The following is a 24,053-nucleotide window of genomic DNA, read 5'->3' on the forward strand; positions in this document are numbered from 1 at the left end:
TTCAAAATCCATTTCTAACTTTTTAGTTTGTAATTTTCAAATGTGTTGTTACAGTGCAACTGTAACAGCACAATTTTAGTTTTCAAATTCTGGTTCTTTAAAAGGGCAATTGCTAGAAATAGTAAAACTAAAAAATGTTTACATGGACATTCTCGACTAGGAAATGTCTTTACATTCTTTCTCTCTGTTGGGGCGGACAATGTACCCTCGTGACGTATTTCCTTGTGATACCCTTCACTGATGTATCCAATTTCAATATCTCATTTTTACGTTTGCGCCAGTATCAAGAGGTAGCAGTATCGTCTAATTCAAAGTTTTGATGGATAGCTTCTGCCGCAACAGTAATATTTTTTATATAGAAACTTCTATGTACTAATTGTTATTAATTATTAATTAAGTATATTCCTGATTTTTATTTTGTTTTCTCAGTTCGTATTAATTGTATCATTACCAAATAATTTTTCATTGTAATCGTAACAAAACAGACTTTATTTAGCCATTACTTGCTAATTATTTCACGTTCAGATTTAAACACCTTTACAGTTGTTTTATTTTTTCTCTCAATTTATTTGGATTGCATAAAACACTTTCATAATATGAAGTTGGAAAGTTAGAAAGGTAGCTCTGTTGTAATATGTTAAACTTTTTTTTCTGTGCAAAGACTTTTTATTACCAGGCAACACCTGGCCCTATGTTAGTGTATATGTATATACACTAACCATGCCCCCGGGTAATAAAAAGTCTTTGCACAGACAATTTATTTATATTATATATATATATATAAACCCCGCACCCCCTTGGGTTACGACGTCCCTGTTTTACATTTTTCCCTTTAGGATGTAGAACACGATAGTTTTTCCTCCCCTCCGCATGGTATTGTTTTCGCCATATGTACATTGTAGGCCTACCATACATGGCAACGTTACATTTTATTGCAGAGATCATAACCACTAAATACACTAAAGTTACTATAGGTAACTATGGTTACTAAGATTATTATACTCATTTTATAAAGATTAATATATTAATATACATTTTGTTACTCATTTTTAACACGACTAGTACGTATAAAGAACTTTGATGTTCTTTTTACCAGAGGGCGTTATATAATTACTATGGGTTTCTATTAGAGTTGCCCCATTTTCGGTACCGGAACCGGTGACGATATAGGCGTTAAGTATCTGAATCAGTATTGGTTGATCTTTTCTTAAAAAATCTTAAACTTCAGATACTTTTTACAGATCAACTACTGTATTTTTACTGATCAATAGTATTTTAGCCTGCTACACTGATAAAGATCATCAGCTGCAAATTCCTTACTTCTACCAAATGAATTCCGGGCCTGCTATACTATTTATTTCATGTCTATAGCCTGATCAAGATAGCTGAGGAACCTTTTTGCTTTAGTCAGGACATGATCACAAAGTGTGGTATTTCCCAATTACAGCAATGAGATTTATTGCAGCCAATCAAGATAACAATCAATAACAAGATAACAAAGAAAGGAAACAAGTATGCAGTGTAATATATCTATTTACTTACATTACGAAAGTAATTCAAGCAGGTGATGCATAAAGTTATCTATCTCTCGATCCTGATGATACAACGTATTGTTTGTTGGGTTTGGTTGTGAATGTAATTTGATTCTCTCTTATATTATATTTATTTCCACATCAACTTTTGAAGTTAGTCTAAACAATTATGGTCCTACAGATCATTTGATGAGCTAGTTCTTGCGAGTAAACTATTACAGGTCTTACTATAAACTAAAAAAACGCTGTTCTTTCACAGGTGCTGCTAACGTTGTTGATATTTTTATTAACAACAATACATAAATTAATATTTATATTTTTTATAATAAAATGAACGATTATCTTTGCAACACAAAAAATCTGATTCGGTATCTGAATCAGATTATTTTTCAATAAGAATTGGCATATCAGATCAGTATCTGAATCGGCTGGTAAATTTAGTTTCTATAACCCTCTATACGACATTTTCGCCTTACGATGCCAACACCGGAACAAATTAATGTTGTATCGCGGGGTTCAATCTATATATATATGTAAATATATTTATCTAATTGGTGCAGACAACTCCAGTTCTGGACATTAAAACTTCAACAAGAATGCTAGCTCATGTCGAAGATTAAAACCCTAACAACAACATCCACCGAAGATTGTCTCAAGGAAAAGCGGTGATAAGATTTAGTCAATAAATCTTTTGCAGAGAACTAATTGGGTTAGAACTAAGTCTAGTGCTAGAGCGATGACAGGCACATAAATAATTAAAACCAGTCATTATTCACAATACTGTCGGCCTAGTTTCTGACTGCCAAGTTTTATTTGTTGATAACATGGAAAAACGCAAAAAAGACTGGATTGCATTAATTCGCTGACAAATCCGTCTTCAAAATAACCTGTTAGCTGCAACTCGCTCCCCAGGCACTATGTATGGCACTAGGCGGATACTTGATTAAAAGCATTGCAGTAGGGAGATGTTTACAATCAACAGAGATCAGAAGAATAGGTGCAGTGACTGACCTCGATAATCTCTGGTATGAAATACTTGTGCTGACTCCATATCGTCAGCAGCTGCAACAAACCAACAGACTAGATCAGGTTGGAATAAATACATGCGATTAACTTGACATTTGCCATGATTACAAAAAAAATGAAAAACACCTAAAATCTACCAACACGTGAATGATACAATATCAGAAAATTTCTGATCTCCCGAGACAGACCACTTGCTGGTAACCTAAATAGCGCAAAAATTTGTGGCTGGATGATACTATGATATATCAAAGATTTAATGAGCCCAAAATCTCTGACCAGACAGAATCTTTACTATAAAAAGAGTCCAGTCTATCCATTCGTCTGTCTTAGAGCAATAAGAAAAAAGATTGCTTGCAACGAGCTTCAAACTCACACATTTCAGCTTGTAGACCGACACACCACCAGCTCTTAGAACCTTTTGACCACCTTGCCACATTTTAGAATAATTTTGCAGTTTGTTATTACACCTTAAGATTTCTCATGGTGCCCCCGTCTGCCAGGGTACTAGTTGTCACTCATAGTGCCCCGGCCTGTCAGGGTACTAGTTGTCACTCATGGTGGCCCGGCCTGTCAGGGTACTAGTTATCACTCATGGTACCCCGGCATGTCAAGTTACTAGTTGTCACTAATGGTACCCCGACATGTCAGGGTACTAGTTGTCACTCATGGTGCCCCGGCATGTCAGGGTACTAGTTGTCACTCATGGTGGCCCGGCATGTCAGGGTACTAGTTGTTACTCATGGTACCCCGGCATGTCAGGGTACTAGTTGTCACTCATGTTGCCCCGGTCTGCCAGGGTACTAGTTGTTACTCATAGTGCCCTGGCCTGTCAGGGTACTAGTTGTTACTCATGGTACCCCGGCATGTCAGGGTACTAGTTGTTACTCATGGTACCCCGGCATGTCAGGGTACTAGTTGTCACTCATGTTGCCCCGGCCTGTCAGGGTACTAGTTGTCACTCATGGTGGCCCGGCATGTCAGGGTACTAGTTGTCACTCATGGTGGCCCGGCCTGTCAGGGTACTAGTTGTCACTCATGGTGCCCCGGCCTGTCAGGGTACTAGTTGTCACTTATGGTACCCCAGCCTGTCAAGGTACTAGTTGTCACTCATGGTACCGGGCATGTCAGGTTACTAGTTGTCACTCATGCTGCCTTGGCCTGTCAAGGTACTAGTTGTCACTCATATAGCGTCGGCCTGTCAGGGTACTAGTTATTATAAAGTGAAGCTCATAGCTCCATACCACAATTGCTATACCTAAACCTTTGTATGAATTTTAATCCATGTCGCGATGTGGTTGCAAGTCGAACCAGAAAAAAGGGCACTCACCTGTACTATGACAATTGCCGCCTCATAGCAAAGAAAATGAAAATACGATCATGTAACTACAACCATGGATCAGCATGTAGGGGGAAGGTGCTGTACACCTCCCTACGTACACCATATTGATAAAGGTGACAAAAGGGTGGCAACGATTGGATTCAGCATTGACTACCTTCGCTACTAACTACTAGGGCTAGCAAATGTCTTGTAGGCCTGGGCTTCTATTGTTCGTCGTGATACCTACAGATTGTCTACCAACCATACTAACTTTACGGGCTAGCAAATAACTTGTGAAAACTGACCTCCTAAGATAGTTTGAGAAGTTTGCAAGTTGACTACCGAACCTGGTAATTCATAGAGCTAGCAAATACCTTGTGGAGCTTGGGTTTCAATTCCTCTGAAGCTTGACAACTTGAGATACAGAAGATTGGTATGACAACATTCTCCATGCATCTCCGCAGTGACTCAACATTTTTACGAGCGCTAAAAGCAGTCCAGATGCTCACCGTGAACACGAAGTCAACAATGTATAAACATACCTCAGATGGAACTGATCATGTCTACAACTAACAGATTAGGAGACTGCATAGGTTAATAACTAAGAGTGTTTACTACTTTTCAACCCAAAGAGGTTATTCTGTATCTGTATGTGAATAGTTCCATTTCACAATACTAGCAAAATCTAAGGCGGCTTTCATCTTGACTGGGATCCATGAAGGTACGTGACAATTGACACGAAATAACTCTGTTGACAGAGGATAAACACATGTATGATGATACGTCATTAAAAGCAGCGGCACAAAATATTCATAAATATTTTATGCTACATACAATGACCGTTATAACAAGGCTGTTTGGTTTATGCTAAAATACTATATTAGATTCATTCGCAGGTCATCTATAGAATAATTACCGCGTTGCTCACATCATTGAAAGCATTGTGTAGAGGATAACTCCAAGTTTATGGATTTGCACTGGACTAAAATAATGCTTGCCATGTACCAGTTCAATGCCAGTTTTTTGTTCTTGATATCTAGGTATATGTAATCTGGGTAACTAAAGGGTATATGTAATCTGGTTAACTAAAGGGTATGTGTGATCTGGGTAACTAAAGGGTATCTGTAATCTGGGTAACTAAAGGGTATGTGTAATCTGGGCAACTAAAGGGTATGTGTAATCTGGGTAACTAAAGGGTAGAGTAATCTGGGTAAATAAAGGGTATGTGTAATCGGGGTAAATAAAGGGTATGTGTATTTCTGGGTAACTAAAGGGTATGTGTAATCTGGGTAACTAAAGGGTACATGTAATCTGGGTAACTAAAGGGTACGTGTAATCTGGGTAACTAAAGGGTATGTGTAATCTGGGTAACTAAAGGGTATGTGTAATCTGGGTAACTAAAGGGTACGTGTAATCTGGGTAACTTAAGGGTATGTGTAATCTGGGTAACTAAAGGGTATGTGTAATCGGGATAACTAAAGGGTATGTGTAATCGGGGTAACTAAAGGGTATGTGTAATCTGGGTAACTAAAGGGTACGTGTAATCTGGGTAACTAAAGGGTATGTGTAATTTGGGTAACTAAAGGGTAGGGTAATCTGGGTAACTTAAGGGTATGGCTAATCTGGGTAACTAAAGGGTATGTGTAATCTGGGTAACTAAAGGGTATGTGTATTCTGGGTAACTAAAGGGTATGTGTAATCTGGGTAACTAAAGGGTACGTGTAATCTGGGTAACTAAAGGGTACGTGTAATCTGGGTAACTAAAGGGTATGTGTAATCTGGGTAACTAAAGGGTACGTGTAATCTGGGTAACTAAAGGGTACGTGTAATCTGGGTAACTAAAGGGTATGTGTAATTTGGGTAACTAAAGGGTAGGGTAATCTGGGTAACTTAAGGGTATGGCTAATCTGGGTAACTAAAGGGTATGTGTAATCTGGGTAACTAAAGGGTACGTGTAATCTGGGTAACTAAAGGGTATGTGTAATCTGGGTAACTAAAGGGTACGTGTAATCTGAGTAACTAAAGGGTCTGTGTAATCTGGGTCTCTAAAGGGTATATGTAATCTGGGTAACTAAAGGATAGGGTAAGCTGAATTCTTTCTTAGTCACTTTTAAAAAGCATAAGCCTTTCATGTCATCTCAATTATGAGAATACTAAACTTGAAATTGCCCATGTTCTGCACCCGTTGTAAAACTCGGCTTTAAGCACCCTCCCCGACGATGCAGTAAACGGCATGCACAGTGAAACCTTATCTGCTTAAGCTAAAATAAAAACATCTTACCAAGATTCATCAACAAGAATTCAAAACTGTTTGAATATAGCTTAGCCAAATCTTAAGCATAAATAATATTTCTATATTACCACAATCCATATTTTATCTTCCGCCATTTACTGATTTGAGCAATATTGTTGTTGATTATAACTAATAAAGACGTGAGAGACGAAAAAAGTACCATCTCACTATTAACTGAACAGCTAACTTCAATATTCACTATCCAAACGTCAGTACCAAACAGTCAGAAGGGATAATTTGTATTTCGTGCACAGACTATTGATCGCTAGTACTGCTATATAGTTATCAGGGTATTGCAGACATCCCATATCATTCCTTCTCTTTTCACACAATAATAAGCCTCCGAGCATCCTTATCCCACAACTGACGACAGACGATCAGCCATTACTTACGAAGAAGAATGAACACTGTTTTATAGATTACTTAATTCTTACAATCAATATTTCCATTCATTGATCACATGTGATTACAGATATTTCATTCCCCGAGCAAACATATTTCAAATGCTTGATTCGCTGATCATGCAATGTTTTGTGAAATTTTACTTGCTCAGCCGATATGATCAAACATATTCATTCACAAAGCAGAGAAGATTGAAACATTTAAGAACAACTTGTCATACCTAAAGGTTTCAACACGAGTAGAGAATGCAAATTAAAATTCAGAACATAATATGATCAATGTGACACTGTAATTTCCTGTAACTTAATAACTCAAAATATCTCTCAGAAGATATATGATCCAATGAATGCACAAATAAAATGAACACATAACAAAGTGAATGCGAGACAGCCACTTGTATTAGCAAAGATAATAAGATTTCTACAAAATGTGTATCTAGGTACATCTGCCCGCTTCCTTGCTGATACTGCTCATATCTGGATGGTTTTTTTGCTAGAATGTGGCACGATTTCTAAATCTATTTTCAAATAAAAACCATTATTTGGTATAACACAAGCTGAAAACGAGGGTATAAAAATCAAGGGTTTGTGGATAGGCTGATACCAAAGACTTACCAATGATGCATGATGTCATTGATAAGATATGCAAGATGGAGTCTGGCTTCAAATGCCGTGTCAGTCGTGAATATTCTACAACATATGATATAAGGCTAAATGCTATTCAAACAGGTGATGAGCCTATACAGATCGGGTAGTTACAAAACATCCCCAACTACCCTACATGTTCATAGCCTAGACCAAAAATATATATACAAGAATCTATCACGAGTTATATACATAAGTCAGAGCCGTGTAATCATAGAGTTATAGTCATAGAGCTATAGTCATAAGAGCTTAACTCTCAGAAAGAGGGAGATAAACATTAAAGATGTAGATGAGATACGCTATCGCGATAACTTGTTGGCACACTCAGAGAAATGATATGGCGCATGTTGGATTTTCCCCAGCAGATTACAATAATTTATGACTGGATGGCCTGATGCCCATATAAGGCAACCTTATTCTAGATGCTATTCATCCAAGAGAACCAGGGAAATACCATGACTAATTTTGCAAACAACAAGCAAGTGTCGAAACCAATCGAGTACGATGATTGTATTCAGTTAAGTCATATTTCAATTCTTGCAGCCGCATTCCTAGAGCGCCACATTATAAGGAAACATAATGGGTACATGTGGAACGTTCCGACAAGCAAATGGAAACTAGCAAGTGTGAGTCACTAGCTCTATCAAGATTTCTAAGGAACATTCCTTTAGGTTTAGAGATAGCAAGCCTAGCTTGGACGTGCTACATAAAAATGGCTCGAATAAACAAAATTTTATTTAATTTTAACTCTTCCGATATGAGTGAAGACACCAATCTTTTCATCTAGCACCGTCTTTTGTGTAAGCAATAACAAAGCTATCCATCCTGTATTCAAGGAAAAATCGGAAAATCTGGAAAGTCCAACGGATATCAATCTTCGTCATCACATTGTCCATCCCTGATTCGGCAAGTTGTGACAGCTAACCAACTATACTTGGCTGGTACACACGTAATTGTTACATAGCTGGCTCAGGCCAAACCTTCTTCAGAAACAGTCCTAGAGTTAGCCAGCCTTTTGGCTTGTCCTCCTATGGGTGTGCCATCAACGGGCTGCTCTGTTTAAAAAAAGTGGTCTCAATTTGAAAGACAGTCAGTCTCCCCGACGACGCCGTGTGCTTTGTCGATCGTAACTAAGATTGAAGGACTGAATTTGCAGTAGCCGATTAAAACAGTAGACCTTGTGATGTGTTATTATGATGAAACTAGATGAATGACATTCTTCACACAACTCAATGATGTATTTCATGCTGGTTTCTAACTAGTTGCTGAGCCAGGGATCTGTAGTTGGTGTGCCAGGGATCTGTAGTTGGTGTGCCAGGGATCTGTAGTTGGTGTGCCCAAGTATTACTATATGACATGTACGAGGAAAAAATATTCCAGGGGTTTGGGGTTTCATCTAATTTCACCAAAAGCAAACCAATTACAGCTTTTACTAAACACTCTAATTAGCTGTAATTTATGGAATTACGCTGTTTTGAAGCCACGCAGCCAATTCACCAGAATAGAAGGCATGAGAAATATGACAACCGGTTTCATAAATTCTTAACACGAACAAACCAACACGAAACCCGCCTTAACTAGTTCACACTGTAACTCCTCAAGCATCATCTAAAACCTGGTAAACACCAGCTGACTCTGACTCATGCAATCTATTTGTGCTGGGTTACCATCGCAATCACTTGGTGCAATCAGACACACCTCAATGTGTTATAATGAATAAAATTACAAACTGACATGTATAATGAAGTGAGAGAGACGAAGGAATGACCCACTGGCTATGGTTATGTATAGAGCAATTACTCATTGGAATATCAATAACTTCTCTCGACATTGAAGAGGGTGAAGTGTGCTTCCCCAAGTAGGAACATATATCACAGTATGCAAGCAAAGCCAAGCATTGAAACTTCTCGAGGTCTTCATTTTGATAAGATAAGGCCAGTCGTAGTTTAATTTTCTGACAGGAATGTTCGCTTTCAATGTGATACACTACTATTGGCAATGCTAATATGTGATTCTAGTAAACTGTTGAACAAATAGACATGCATCAGAAAGAGACTCCAGACCATGGTGGGTACCAACAAGTCGACACAAACATCTAATGGCTATGACGCAAGGCCCAGTACATTAAAGTCTTTTTAACACTCTACATTGATTGCCTCAGAGATGACTACACTTTACCCTTTGAACATCTACGTAAAACTATAAGCTTCTCTTAAAAATGTGGTTGCGTCAAAAAGGTCGATTTAATGAAATTAAGACCAATAAAAGGCTAAAACATCAGCTACAATTTGATGTCATTTTTGTCTTTGTAGACTAACCCTGTCCAGAGAAATATGCGTTTGAATAAGGCCATTTTTAAAAAGCTCACATTCGTGACGTAACTAGGGATACATCTGAAAAGAGTCTTGAGCGATAAATATAAGATCACTTCATTAACCAATCATGAGCACGAATTTTTTACATAGGTCGTAATAAATGTTATCACTCGTAAGCGCGTTGTCTGTGGTCTCATAGTTAGGGATTTTACTCTATTATTAAATCGCATCGACATCGATATTTACTAAATTAGTTAACATCGTTACTTTAATGGATTACTCGGTCGACACATTTTTTTGACGAACAACAGAATTGTAAAAATGCTTCCAGTTACTGTGAAGGTGACTGAGTTTTCTGAGCATCAGGTGTTTAAAGTTTGGGACAGACAGCTTATAGAGCTGACAGGCGTCAGCAGCGTTATGCTACAGAGGAAGATAGGAGAATGGAGGTAAATTTATCTTTTACTTTGAGTCTCTTATAGATATACTGTTGTGTTTACTATTACATTATTTTTCCTTGTTTGAGGCTATAATGTAATTTCCTGCGCGAGCGTGCGAGATACGGATGCACAGTAAGTTATTGACGGCTTCTTTTTAATCCATAGCATCTGGCAATACAATGGCTTAGATTGTTGAATATACTAAATGTAACAATTTAGTACTCATGAATACATTCACTAATTAATAGAATTATAACTTTTTGCTGCCACCAGTCATCGTTTTATAATTTTTTATTGTTTCACCTAGCTATATTTGCTTCAAATTTTCATTGGCAGTTTAGCTAGTAAATTAGATTCATGAGTAAACTTTAGACGTTTAGTTCTCACTTGTAGTGAGGAAAATCGATTGATCAATGCAAATCTTCAACTTCCAGAACCAAATCTTCGAACCGTTGGCTTGGCGTGCTTATGCTTTATTCATTTTTAAAATTACACTCACAATCTATCAAACTCCCAATTTGAAAGCTTTCAGTAGATAAGCGCTAGAATGACATATCTATGAATGACATATATTTATTGCATTTGTTTTACTGATTACAGGATGTTTATGTGGTCCCACCAGCTGAAGCAGCTTTGTCAGTGTGGAAACTGCCATAAATGGGAAAGAGAGACTTGAATGTGTGCTGCATAAACCATGATGTTTTGTTTGAGTTTGCTGCAGTAGATGAAGATGATGCAAAACATGATATGCAGAACATTGAATATATCATAGCCCCATTGACACCTGTGCTGAAATCTTGTCTGATAGAGGGATTTATGAAGTGCAATCAGAGCTGAATGGACAGGCACTTTTGCATAGCTCGACCATTCGTTTAGTACTAGAATCAACTAATCAAATGTGACCAGTGAACTTTTCTCTACAAATTGATACCAATAATAAGACGCAGCTTGCTTATTTTATTAAGTAACTAGTTTCCGGTGTGGTAGCGAAAGAATTGTTTGTGCGGATATAAAGACCTTATTCTACTTACTTTGATTGACATAATTACTGTAGATTGGTAGTCAGTACTAAGATGTTTACGCAGCATTTAAAGGAAGCTAATAAGACCAATTTTTAATTTCCCTTATTTGAGGCGTTTGAGACATTGATAATAATGTATCTGTAGCTGGATTAAGAATTTTATTCTAGCCAACGTGAGCAAATACAAGATAAAATATATGCCAATAGAGCCGCGTAGGACTAGATTTTATCGCAATAGCTGATGTGAATATGAGAAATAGAGACAGGTTGTATCACGCGTTACCTCATTTTGGGTAAGTCTGGGCATGTTTTTTTGGCCTAAGGGTTTTTACCGCGATCAATGTTTTTTTATTTTAATCTTCAAATATCTTGACAATGAGAACGCCTAACACAACAAACAACATATCAACTGATAGACAAACAAAAACACTTCCTTTAAAAATCAACTCAAATTTGATGCAAACACATCTTTAACCCCACAGAGCTCCCTGTGACGCATACGTAACATAACATTTGAGCAGCTGTGGTGCTTTGTAAAATTATCATTTTCTTATTCAATTTATCTAGAGTACATAAACTGTCCTATATTTTACATACATAGACAATTTTTCCCTAGTATACTGGGTTGTGCATTCATAGCCCATCCTGAAAAATAGCAGGTGCCACATTGCAAGCCACTGACACGAAATGGCTAGAATCTTCAAATAATCTCAAGTCCAAAGTGCATTTCCGCTGCCAAAATTATCCTTAACAGGATGCTAAGGTGCTAAGGATGCTAAATGCTTAACAGGATCTGTACTTTACTCAAAATAATTATGTAATAAATCCTTTGATGTCTTGGTTCTTTTCATAAGCAAAATTAATTCATGTTACACCGGTGTAACAGTGGGCCTTTGTTCTCATTTCCTGCACTTCCTAGCTTATAGTTGAATTATGGCTGACAAACATGCATTGTAAAGCTAATCTGCATTGGCTAATATGTGGTAACAATAATATGCACTGGTGAAGTAGAAATGCCGTCTAATTATGCATTTCTTTCTGTGTTTAAACTGAGGGTCGTCACCGATACAAATGGATTATCAAGTAAGGTAAAGGTGTATATTTTTTGCACCAAGTGAGTTGTTTTGACAATGGTATATAAGTTGCGGAGAACTTGAGAAGAGCATAGTCACATTCTGTAGTTGAGCATTGTGAGTTCTGTGAAATAGTCCAGTGTAATTAAATTTGTGAATTTTGTTGGTAACCAACATGGCTTCTTGATCTCGCGTGAAAGTAGAGGATATACTAAAAATTGTTGATGGCGACGACAGTGAAATTGAAGATTATGAGGAGAGTGATTCAGATGAAGATTGGCATCCAGACTTGCAGGTATTTAATTGTGAATGCTTTATATGTAGACGTAAGCACAGCTGGTCTCGATATAATTGTTGCTTAAGGGTGCTAAACCTGTCCTTCGACAACAAAATTTACATCTATAACATTGTTTCTTGATCTACTGTAGACTATTGGTTGTAATGATTGCGAGCCAAGTGATGAAGAACCTTTATGTAACACAGTGCAGGCAACTGAACCTACAGCCTGCAATGTACCAAAAAGAGTCCGGCCCTCATACCGCTGGAGGAAAAAGGTCTTTCAACCACCAATTTTGGCATTCACCGGTGCGAAAATGGAGGCTCCAGCTAACCAGAATATAAAAACACCATATCAGTACTTCCAACAATTTGTGACTGCTGATATGATTGATGGCATGGTTGACAATACCAACCTCTACAGTACACAAAAGATGGGAAAAAGCATCAATACCACGAAGAAAGAAGTAGAGCAGATGATGGGAATGTATTTTCATATGGGCCTTGTACGAATGAGCAGCGCGAGACAATACTGGAAACAAGGTACCAACTATGTACCAGTAAGTAGTGTAATGCCACGAAATAGGTTCCAACAGCTTACTACCCAACTGCACTTTGTCAACAATAGCAGCATATTAGATGAACAGAAGAAAGACAAGCTTTGGAAAATTTGACCATGGTTAGACAGTCTGAGGGATCAGTGCCTAAAAGTAACAGCAGAAGAGCGCAACTCAATTGATGAAACAATGGTACAGTATCGAGGAACAACCAGCCCAATCAGGCAGTATATAAAAAGCAAACCACTTCCATGGGCATTCAAGGTATGGGGTAGAGCTGGTACCAGTGGAATGCTCTTTGACTTAGACATTTATCAAGGTGGCGATGGCACCCGAAGCCATCTTGGCCAAGGTGGAGATGTAGTGATGAAGCTAGTCTCTACACTAGAAAAGAATTCAAACTATACGATCTATGCAGACAATTTATTTACCAGCGTTCCACTCCTAGAGAATCTTTTAGGGTGAGGATTACAGTACACTGGCACTGTCAGACAGAATCGGCTTCCAAACTGTAACAGCAAAGGTTAAAAAGAGCTCAAGAAGGAAAGCAGAGGGTCATTTGACTTTCGTGTCGAAGACACTCACAACATTTCGGCTGTTAGATGGTTTGACAACCGAGCAGTGACATTGCTCTCGACCCATACCTGTGTAGAGCCACTGCGCATGGCTGGAAAATGGAAAAAAAGGCAAAGAAAATGATTGATGTTTCCATGCCTGCAATTGTGGCAGATTACAACAACCACATGGGTGGTATTGACATACTCGAATCCTTTCTGGCAAAGTACCGATTTAGAATACGGTCTAGGAGATGGTATATCTACCTCTTTTGGCATTTTCTCTCCATGGCTCTGGTCAATAGTTGGCTAATGTACAAGCGAGAATGCCGCTTGTTGCAGTTTCCAGACACACAAATGCTCGCGCAACGCAAAGCTTAGGCAATAGTAGCTGAGTGCCTGGTATCAGTTGACAGCGACAAGAAGCGTGGCCGACACACATCTTTTAACCCGCTGATAACCAAGCAAAAGTTTGTGAACATTTCATGTGCTGATGTGAGAAAAGATCAAGTGGTCCATTGGCTGGCAAAGAATGAAAAGAGAGGAAGGTGTAGGCTGTGTGAAATAAATAACACTAACACAATGTGCAGTAAATGTGGTGTGCGGTTGTGCTTTGTGGACGGACGTAATTGTTTCGTGGACTTCCACGCGTAAGAGTTGTCATGTACATGATTCAAAAAGGTCCTGCTTAACTGTAACAGTTCACAATCTTATTTTCCTATCATTTATGTCATTTCAGTCATACTGGCACATGCAATTTTATAATTATAATAAAACATTCAATATTCAACTCTTGCTCTTAATTTACACTGTAATGCCCAATGTGACATATTCGTCACAAAGCAAAAAACATTAAAAAAAGTCATGATGAATTTTTTTCTTTTTACCCTTGCAAAAAGGAAGCTGAAACAACCTAGATTACAAAAGAAAACTTTTTTTATCGTGGCTTCAACCACCTGGGTTCTGCGGGGTTAACAACTGTATTTTTTGTTGAGAAAAAAAGAAAATGGCTGTAAATAAAGGTTTCATTAAAAAGCCTCAAAGATCAATTATTATTATTAAAAAGTGACCACTTCTTACAGATCATCATGAAGAGCGTACGACCACAAGTTTTGACTATGTAAGTCAACACCCCTTTCCCTATATCTTTAGATCCTAAAACACCGTTTATAAAAACTACATATGACCCACGCTGATAATATATTAATTTTTGATCTATGATTAACAAGTGAATAAGTAACCATCGTCTTACCTGTCGATTAGATAGGCTGAGAAGAACTCACAGGTAGCAGAGTCAGTGATGTTTATAAGAACCCAACTTTTAGCGCGCTGAATGTTGTCTTTGGTGCAGGAGTTCCGGAGTGGTGTGAGTACAGAGTTGAGTTCCAGCAAGTCAATAGAACATTCGTGCGCGGCAGCCACGACCCTTTGAGCCCTTCTGCTGACTATCGCTGCTTCTATGTCAGTCTGTAAGCATACAATGAACTGCCTGTGAGACTATCAATTTCGTTATAACTTTGTAGATCTTGTACCATACTTTTCGGACTATAAACCGCACCCCTATATAAGCCGCATCTGTTTTATTTTCTAAAAACGATAATAAAACAATATGCTTTTTAACACCGCACCAACTTTCCGGTTTAAAATGGAACATTGCCTAACGGCACTGTTTCGTATTAATCGACGCTTTTTAACCTAGTGTCTAACGGAAAAGGTACCATTAGGCATTGTTTCGCTTTTTCTTTCACCGCTAGAGGTGCACTAACCGGAGATTCTGGTTAATGCGCCCTAGCGGTGAAAGAAAAAACCACAGAATAGTCGCACCCTTATATAAGTCGCATGGCTCAAATCATCAGAAAAAATTTCTACTTTTTCTACCTTCCTTCTATAGTGGTGGTCAATAGTGGCGTTCAAATAGAGGTTGGGCGGTCTATTTTTCAACTAGCTCGTTAGAATTTTTGGAAGATAAATTTAGCGTTATTACGGGCGAAGCGAATGTCGCCCCTATTTTGCCCACTTGTACGGTAGACCGATATTAAACAATTTGAATACAATAAATCTGCTAACTTACCTTTAACTTGTCAGAGATCTCTTAATAAATGTGCATCAAAAACCGAGAAATCTCTTTACCAGATGATATCTATTGCTTGCAATTTAACTGCGATGATATTACAGCCTGTGTCCGTCTTTGCAATTTGTTGGCACTTACAGAATTTATTTCATTCTAAATTTAAACTTTTTTTATTATTTTATATTTATATAAATTTAACATTGTTGAATAAAAGCTCATTGCACTCACTAATATGCTTGCTACAGTTTGCAGCCAAAACTAGCTTTTTATGTGCAATAGAAGTGGAGTTATGAGCATCGATCCATTGTAAGCTGTGTTAAGATAGCCGCAAGGATGCTATTAAATAGCATGCTATAAATCTGCATATTTATAAGCTATACAACAAAAACCTATCAAATGATACAAATATATATTTATGAACAGGTGACATAAATGAACCGTACATATATTACATGCAAAAGCAAAAATTGGCATTTGTAAAACAGAAATATTGCATTCTGATTGCTGCTTTCGATGGAACGAACATCTTCTAGCTTTCCAATACCTTCCACAATATCTTCTGGCCTCAACTCTTCTTCTGCACTGCTGAACTAGTCGATATTAGCGTCCAAACCATTTTTTTGGGAAAGCAAAAATTTCACACGCTGCATTTAGCATTAATGCAACGCGTAGAAGTTTTACTCACAATAAATGTAACCTTTGGTCCAAAACTTGCGATTCGGTTTTGATATGCATGTCCATTGAGGTATTAGGACCGAGTTAAACAAAAAAAACTACTATTAGCCTGAGAAAGTAGTTATTTCTATGGCGTTGCTTTCAAAGTTCTACATACCATCGTAAAATTAGACCGTCTTTTTTATACTTTTTATAACATTACTTCGAAGTATCAGGACCGTGTTAAACAAGAAACCACTATGAGCCTGAGACGGTAATTATTTCTATAGCGCTGCTGTGAAAGTTTACCTACCATCATAAATTTGAACCGTTTTTTTATAAACGTAGGCTACTTCGAAGCAGAAAGACCGCATTAAACAGAGAGCTACTACTAGCCTGCGACCGATATTGATTATTGGTACGGTGTTGCTTTCAAAATTTTAACGAAAAAAAACGAAAAGCTTTGGAATTGGACAACGAAAGAATTAACTGATATTGATATGAACGATTTATTATTAATAAGTGTGTGGACACTTTTCATTCTGATCAGTTGATATTATAGGCTCGTAAAGATCAAGTAATGTAAAAGTGGCAGTCAAATGGAGGCGGCGTTCAATTGGAGAGTGGCGGTCTATTTTTCAACCCTTCTCTGAGGGTGGTGGTCAATTGGAGGTGACGGTCAATTGGAGGTGGCGGTCAATTGGAGGTGGCGTTCAAATAGAGGTGGCGTTCAAATAGAAGTTTTACGGTAATTATTTCGTTGTTGCTGTAGTGGTTGCCATGCACCTGAACTACACTCTGATTCGAAGTCACTAAGGTCTAAACCCGATCCATTGTCTTCAGATTGATCCATAAGGTGGTTTACAGCCTGATCACAAAACTTAAAACGTTTTGTTGAATGATGAGAATGCTCTTTAGGAATACCGAATTACACAAAAGCAGTCATCGTTACGGCGTAGCCAAGTCCGTTTTTTAACTCCAAAGTTTTTTTGCTATTTCCTTGAAACTTTGAAAGCAACACCATTGAAATAAGTAATAATTGTATTCGTCTAATATGTTTTATTCAAAGTTCCTTATTTAACTAGGTTTGATATTCCGACGTATCGGAAAAGCTGTTTAGCAAAAATGCTGAGGCTGACGGCATTCATGTTGATCCGGCTGAAGAAGAGTGCAAAATACATGTGACATTAGCATCCCTTTGCCAGTAAAAGAACTAAATTTATTTTCCGAAATTCTGACAACCTAGCCAAAAAATACAGCCTCATGGCACACAGAAATGTTAAAAAATACACATAGCATTCAGATAGAGGTTTTATGGTATTTTTGGTGTGAACTCATTGCGCAGAATGTACCACGTAGTACAGCTCAGTACAGGATTTGCGTACGGCCAAGAGCCTCACGTGCAGCTTTAGGTTTCGTGCAAAACTTTTCTGATAAGAAGGTAATTAATTAATTAATTAGCCTATCATATCTGCACATAAAAGAAAAAAAAACAATTAACTGCATGTGTTAACCCAACAGAAAATATGTTTACAGCTCACGCTAAAGTTGGTTTCGCTTTGCAAAAAACTAGTTACAATTGGAGTTTCTTCATCACAATAACCAGCACTGTCAGACGCATTGAAGCTTTGGACGCATCACAAATTGTAGATCAATCGACTTCTAATGATAATCTATTGAGGAATGGTACTACCGAGAGTGATTATTTGATTTTTTAGTAGCAAAAACAATGATAACGCTGTAAGCTGTAGTAATAGTGAAAACTCGTCTGACTCAGAACACGCTCAACTTGTTACAGTAGTAGCAGAAAAGGTTCGAAAAGTGTCACGGCTCATTCCGCAATGCACTTGTTGTTTTTGCATGACATATGGTATTGTAGAATTTCATGCTGATGAATTTGGTATCAGAATCTTTTTTATAAACCTTGTGGTTCAACAAGTATGACAACTTATATGCGCCATTGTCAAATATTAGGCTTTATCGAATATTTAATCGCCTCGGCAAAACACTACTTTAGTAGCAAAAAAGTTAGACAACTGTGAGTTGAAAGTGTTGAAATGATCAATATCTGCATGTCTCGGTTATACTGAAATGTATTTATTTTAAGTTTTTTGATATTTGATGAAGATGGCTTCATGGATACTTTGGGTTCATCATTTAGGGCTTTCAAGAGTACATTTAATACAGATAATGACACAGCAGCACTTCTATTATTTTAGATTTTCACAGAGTCAGCCAATAGCAGATATTGATGAACTCTTTAAAAAATTATCTGATCATTGACCAACCAGACCAAGACAAACCTGTTTATCAAATACCATTGAATGTGATGCTAGCGAAAACTGTTTTATTCACACGATCACGTAATGCATGATTTTACAGAACAGATACAAGAGCATTCATACACGTGAAATTTGTGGCTCCGCGAGTGTGGTCTATTAGCCACTGTTTGTGCGATAATTGCGATATTGCCACTGTACCATTGAGACATCGCCGGTTGGACCCTTTTAATATTGTCAGTTGGACCATTGCGATATCGTCAGTTGGATGATTACGACCTCGTAGGTTACACTTTGGATTAATTTTTTTAAACTAATCCAATGATGATGTAATTTAAGCATTGAAGAATGCTATAGTAATAACAATAGCTAATATGCCAAAGCTGTGCTACATTAGAAACCACGAATTGCATATTCATCCAACTTGTTGAATTTGGTTGTATTTCTCTGATGGACATACATGCTAGCAACCTACATTTGTAGGTGGTGTTAACACCGCGGCTCTATCATGAAATCAAATGATGATATTTCAATTAGATGAGTTGATAATGTTAGAATAGTTAAGATTAAAACATTCTAATGCTGACACGAATTGGCTAATGCAATGGAAATCTTTTTATTGTGTTTGTGAAATCAATCATTTTTCGATTAACGATGATGAGAAATTTTGAAGTCTAGAGACCTTTGACCAAAATGCTAAGTTACGTACTATTAAAGTAGTTTTGGATAATACTAGGCAAATGCAAAGACTGCAGGACAAGCTTACCACCAAACTATAGTTTGGTAGAAAATCATATTCTTATTGTATTACCTAATTGTTTATTCAAACAGACTAGGATAAGGGAGACAACACCACTCCCTTCAATTTGCTTATTGGAAAACAATGACAAACTTTAATGATTCAAACTAGCTTTAACCTGAAATATACAATCACTATAGCTGTTTACACATATTTCTACAAGCCATAACCTTTATCTACCTTAATAAGGTAAACTATTATCAATGCAAAGAATTGTACAGATATATATCCTATAACAATTGGTGTGATTACTCAGCCACAGCGCTGACGTTGCTGATGGAGGAGTCAATAGTTCATTCTATTGTGATCGTGAATGAGATCAGAAAGCTGATTTGGCTGAAGTATTTGCAGAGGGTTAATAGCGAGTGACCTATTCACCTGTTTACATGCGATACTCATAACAAACCAGAGCGAGCATATCAGGTAAAATGGAACACTTCAGCCAGTTGGGCGACATACCTCGCAATCATACTATAATACCTCAAGGTGCTTCTCAAGGTGCTACAAAGAGCCAGCCGAGGCGAGGCGCAGTGACCAGATTGCCTTTACACCTGCCTCGCTCTGGCCAATCAAAAAGGAGACAATATCATGCTCAGCTGCTACGCCTTCAAAGGCCGGTCATACAACTATTGTTTACGCACACAGCTTCAGAATTGTTGATAATAAAAGAAATCTTGTATCATAGTTGAAGAAGCTAAAATTCTGCTATTCTATCTACATGTATATATTTTCTCTTCTCAGAAAATGGCTGAAGATATTTTATTTAGATTAACAATCAAAGATTTCCTTTACAAAATAAAACAAGCATGCAGTAATTCATACAAAGGTGAGGCCACAAACTCAACTAGACGACAGATAGCTTGACCTTAAATACACAAATATCAGTTAGAGCAGTGATTCTCAACCTTTATGGCCATACTGAACCTTACCCGTTTTATATATGCTTCTACCGAACCCTTCTTAAAAAATAAAATATGTTTTTTTCCCATTCAAGACATAGGTGTATGTTTTACCGGTACACAACATAAACTGTGCATTAACATCGATGTCTCCAAAGAACAAAATCAGCACAACGTATGAACTCACAACAAACTACATATCTTTTCATAAAGACATGATTTTGCAAATCAGTGTGACTTTTGCTGCTGCCTTTGACAGACCACTTATGTGTCTTGACCTTTACCAAAACTCTGAGACTGACTCGCTGAACACCTACGGTTCGATCAAACTTGGGTTATGTAAAACAGATTTAGAGAGAATGCTCAAATGAGTTGTAGCCTGGGAAGAGCTACGGTGCATATCTCGTGGGGAGAAAAAAGCTTCCCACTTCGTTTGTAACACGTGCCAGCGATCTGGTTCTTCCATGCAAGAAGTGTTGCCCACATTTGCCCATTACATCACAACGCAGCGGTCTCAAGCGCTTCGTTTATAACGCGTGCCCATGATCTGGCTTTTAAATGCGAGAAGTGTTGCCCACCCTTGATCAATAGGTTACAAGACAATTGTCCCAAGCATTGCACATGATTTCTTGTTCATAGTCATGATAATCATGGTGTGAAAAATGAGCAAAATGGATCCTGCTGGCTAAAAGGCAAGCAGAACTAATCCAAGGCATATCATCCAGCAGTGCCCCATACTTTCAGTAAGAAAAGCGGTGTGTCATTCAGGTTCCTATAAAATATAGATTATGCTGTATAGGAGTTTGCCAAGTCATGCATTGGACAGACGCGAGCTAGTCAAATCCTTGTCCAGCGTTCCTTGTAACCACAGCAGCCAATATATAATGTTGTTACAAAACCCACTTCTCTCTGCATCGGACTGGCAGATCCCTGGCCACTATATGAGATAATCTCACTGGGTGTGATCTTAAAACTAAGATTTACACAAGACATGCCAAGGACAGAGTTATTCTGGATGTCAACATAAGTAGATGCGCCTCGCTCTCTATGGTAACAATGTGGTGTTGCCGCTTGTGCTATTTCTTTCAGCGACGAAAAATATAGTTCTCAATCATAAATGACCTGTCCAATAAGTCAAAGAGCAAAAAGCCACATCGCTTTACTTTTTCTGAATAGCAGCTTCAAAATTATTTTTTCCCACATGGCACACTAAGTGGCCCACACCAATGTAAACAACTGACTGTATTGGCGCATTAAGCAAGCTTCTAAGTCAATGTGTATAGGGAGTTATCTAAAAAGCATACAAACTAAAATTAAAGACTTATATTATCACATGATGTTGTATTATTAGCTTAGCAATAGTTTCATGGATAATTTATCAATGGAGTTGTTGAGGTTAAGAGGGAGAAGCTGTTTAATTGTTATTCTAATTTGTTATTATAGACTTGTACAAATATCATACAATTCGTTATTATCATGAACACTATAGCAGGGTCATTTAGCCTTTTGTGTCACCTAATAGAAATAATATAGATAATTAAAATAATATAATAGCATATTAAAAGATAAGTACTAAATCATTTGGATAGTCAAAAATCGCTTGTACAATGTCCGCACAGACCTAAAAGCATTTGTGCCCTTAAAGCTGGTGCCGACTATATCGCCGTATCTCGAAATTGATACCACAATACTTACGTGATCGTCCATGATAACGAAGTTCCCACTATCACAAACCCATCCGCGTTTGCATCAGTGACGTAGTGTTCTCATTTTTCTTTTAAATTTTCACGAAGAAACCTCTTTGTTTTCGCGTGACTGAAATCAAATACTAGTCCCGCAGTAATGGTCATAAACAGAAATAGATAAATCATGCTATCGGCAACCGCAAATTACCATCGCCGAAATGGTTCACATTTGAAAAGCAGTCGGCGATGCTCGACGAAATATCGAGAAAGTTTGACAGCTGCAAACCTTTCATACGCTTCGTAGATGCAATCGATTTACGGTCCACACAATCGACGATGAACGCCGAAAGGAAAACGCGAACCTACGACGATATATCAGGCTTTAGCTGCACAAAATTCGATCCCAACAACCACAAAACAACCGCAAAGCATAATCTCATCAAGCACAAAACTCGTGTGAACCAATGAAACTTTCAAACTCCCCTAAATTCATCTAGCTAAACAGTAGCAAACTTGTTTATAGACAAAAGTACAAATTTAGCAACTGGAGATTGTGGTTGTCTTTGATGATCATGAACTACACAACGACCTCTCAGTTAGATGTCTATGACAACTTAAACACTGTGTTTCCATGACGAGGTTTACATCATCCACCAGATGGAAAGGGCAAAAATCCTCAAGCTGAGCGAGTTTCGTTGCTCACAAATTTTTTATCGAATGTTTCATTCTTGTGAATAACGCGCAAGCGATTCCATTTTAAACATTTATTCCATTTTAAACATTTTGCACATTTCAGTAAATTCGACAAATTCTGAAAGTTATTTGAGTGGGCTTTCTGGTTTTTTAAAGGAAAAAGCAAAATCCTAAATTTAATACCGATTTAACATTCCAAATTTTACCAAATACTGGTAGAATTGGGTTAGAACTGACCTTAACTGGTGTACAACGGTTTTACAATTGATTTTTGTAACGATATAAAATGTTTGTAATGAGGTTACAACATGGGAAGCCACTAGTTTTGAATGTAAGCTAATTGCTTGATATGTTCATAGCTACAGAATCAGTCTATAAAAGCTACACCAGCAATCAGAGAGTTAAATACACAAATGAGTACTTTTCTTAATTACACATACTTGTGACATTTATCAAGTTAGTTGAACACAGCATCGATGACAAAGTGACAATGAAGTGACTTTTAGAAGTGCGCACCTGCTGCTGCTGAGCAATGGCCTTCTCATGCGCTTGCAGATTGGCCTCGCTCTGTTTTATCTGCTCAGCTACCGACATGGTCTTCCTCTGAAGTTCCTGCTCTAGCGATTTCAGCTGCTGCATTTTCCCTTGTACATACTCGCTGTTTGATGCTTTCTGTACTTGCTGCTTTTGTACTGTACAGAAAAGACACATCCATTTGTTAGGTAAAAGACATAAGTCCTCAGTGAGGCTTGTCATTAGCATCAGTAGGATAATATAGCTAGGGTTTTGCTTGTGTGTAACTACTGGAAAACCTCTATTTGAACACCACCTTTATTTGAACGCCACCTCTATTACAACGCCACTATAGGAAAAGGGTTGAAAAATACGGCACCATCATTTAATTGAAAACAACCTATATGTCTCTGCCACTTTAAAATTCTTAGATTTCTACAAGCCCATAATATTATAATTCTTAGATTTTTAAAAGCCCATAATAGAACGTGATCAGTAAAAAATTGTCCACAAAATGGTACTAATCACTTAATAATGACTCGGTTACATCGGTAACAAGTAATTTTTTTTAGTAAGTGCATAGTTGTTGCTATAGTAGTTGCCATGGTTTTAATGATAGTGCACTTGAAAAGATTGATCGTCACAATAATCAGAACTAAACTATGATTCGAAGTCACTAAGGTCTAATATTTTCAGACTCGTCCATAATGTAGTTTACAATTTTACCTGAAGACCTTTAAGCGTCCTTTCAGGAACACCACACGAATAGCAGCCATTGTTACGATGTATTAAAGTGTGTGCTCTGACTCTAAGCTTTCCTTAAAACTTTAAAAAAGTTCGCTTAAAACTATTCAAAGTAGTTCCTTGTATAACTTGGTCTGATATTTCGACTTATACGAAAAGGAGTTTAGTAAAAACGCTGAGGCCAATAGTATTAATGTCGCTTCGCTCAAAAGATAGTAAAAAATAGAGGCAATATTAGCATTGCTTCACCCGTAATGGGTTAAAC

General features: G+C 37.6%; 1 protein-coding gene across 1 annotated transcript in view; it reads right to left on the bottom strand.

Moving 5' to 3' along the window:
* The window catches only part of LOC137393318 (calcium homeostasis endoplasmic reticulum protein-like), a 61,768-nt gene that overhangs the window by 32,731 nt on the left and 4,984 nt on the right, over positions 1-24,053 (bottom strand). The window contains exons 3-7 of the mRNA XM_068079815.1: positions 23,048-23,223; positions 14,704-14,918; positions 7,186-7,260; positions 4,251-4,362; positions 2,544-2,594 (exon numbers count right to left, since the gene is read on the bottom strand). Of these exons, the coding sequence (XP_067935916.1) occupies positions 2,544-2,594; positions 4,251-4,362; positions 7,186-7,260; positions 14,704-14,918; positions 23,048-23,223 (629 nt within the window). The remainder of the gene's footprint in view (positions 1-2,543; positions 2,595-4,250; positions 4,363-7,185; positions 7,261-14,703; positions 14,919-23,047; positions 23,224-24,053) is intronic.

This window comes from Watersipora subatra, chromosome 4 (genome assembly GCF_963576615.1).
Source record: "Watersipora subatra chromosome 4, tzWatSuba1.1, whole genome shotgun sequence".
Classification (NCBI taxonomy): Eukaryota; Metazoa; Bryozoa; class Gymnolaemata; order Cheilostomatida; family Watersiporidae; genus Watersipora; species Watersipora subatra.